At 37.2% G+C, this 951-nt stretch overlaps 1 protein-coding gene across 1 annotated transcript in view; it reads left to right on the forward strand.

Annotated features, from left to right (window-relative positions):
- Nucleotides 1-453: 453 nt before the first annotated feature.
- Nucleotides 454-951, forward strand: part of LOC119592509 (ATPase ASNA1 homolog) — a 14,858-nt gene continuing 14,360 nt past the window's right edge. The window contains 1 exon segment of the mRNA XM_037941358.1: nucleotides 454-690. Within this exon segment, the coding sequence (XP_037797286.1) occupies nucleotides 551-690 (140 nt within the window). The 5' untranslated portion in view covers nucleotides 454-550.

Below are 951 nucleotides of genomic sequence, written 5' to 3' on the forward strand. Positions count from 1 at the left end.
GTATACATATAAGTGTGTGTGTTGACAAGACATGCTAACACATGTATAGGATGTGAAAGAACTTGCATATCATTTTACGCTCCGCAACTTTAGGAACCGAGACACGTCACTGTTTTACGTGAATTTTTAGACAGTCGTGTTGGCAAAAATAGCACCAGTTTTAGCGCCTATCTTCTGCAACAGCTGACATATGGTTCAATAATTGGTATGATACCGTTCAACTCAGTATCATAATTGAAACTATTTGGAGCAATCATTTAATTACCATCGCAGGGATACGAGTGCTAACGATATACGCATGACCCTTTTATAAAAGAAAAAAAAAATCATTATTTATTCAGTCGGTTAACATCGTTTCGTAAATTAAAAGATATATTGAAGAAATGTATTGAAGTAGAATAAAACACTATTAGAGGTATGTGATATCAAGGAGAGGTTACATCGGATACATAAATATCGTTACGCTTGTATTCCCAACAGCAACAAGAATTTGGAAGTCGGGAGAGAATTCGAGTTTTTTCATTCTTTTTCATAGATAAAATAGATTAAGATGGCAGAAGAAGTCGCAGACGAGACCCTCGGTGACTTAGACCAACCTTTAGAGCCAAGTCTTGCCAATATCATTGAACAAAAGACGCTAAAATGGGTGTTCGTGGGCGGAAAAGGTGGTGTGGGCAAGACTACCACAAGGTATAAGAGTCTTTCTGGATTTTCCTTCTGTTTCTGGATTTTCCTCCTGTGTTGGTGCATCTCTTGAATTTAAACCACTCGATGCATCTCTTGGGTTTAAAACACTTGGAATTTGAGATACATATAAGGTTTTGGAATTGATTCTAAGTTAACCCGATGTGTAGCAATTTTCAAGTATTGACGTATTTTGGGAACAGATGAAGGGGTCAGGAACAATTAACCACTTATTTCTTGGCAGTGTATTGTGATTAGATTTGGGGG

This window comes from Penaeus monodon, chromosome 30 (assembly GCF_015228065.2).
Source record: "Penaeus monodon isolate SGIC_2016 chromosome 30, NSTDA_Pmon_1, whole genome shotgun sequence".
NCBI lineage: Eukaryota > Metazoa > Arthropoda > Malacostraca > Decapoda > Penaeidae > Penaeus > Penaeus monodon.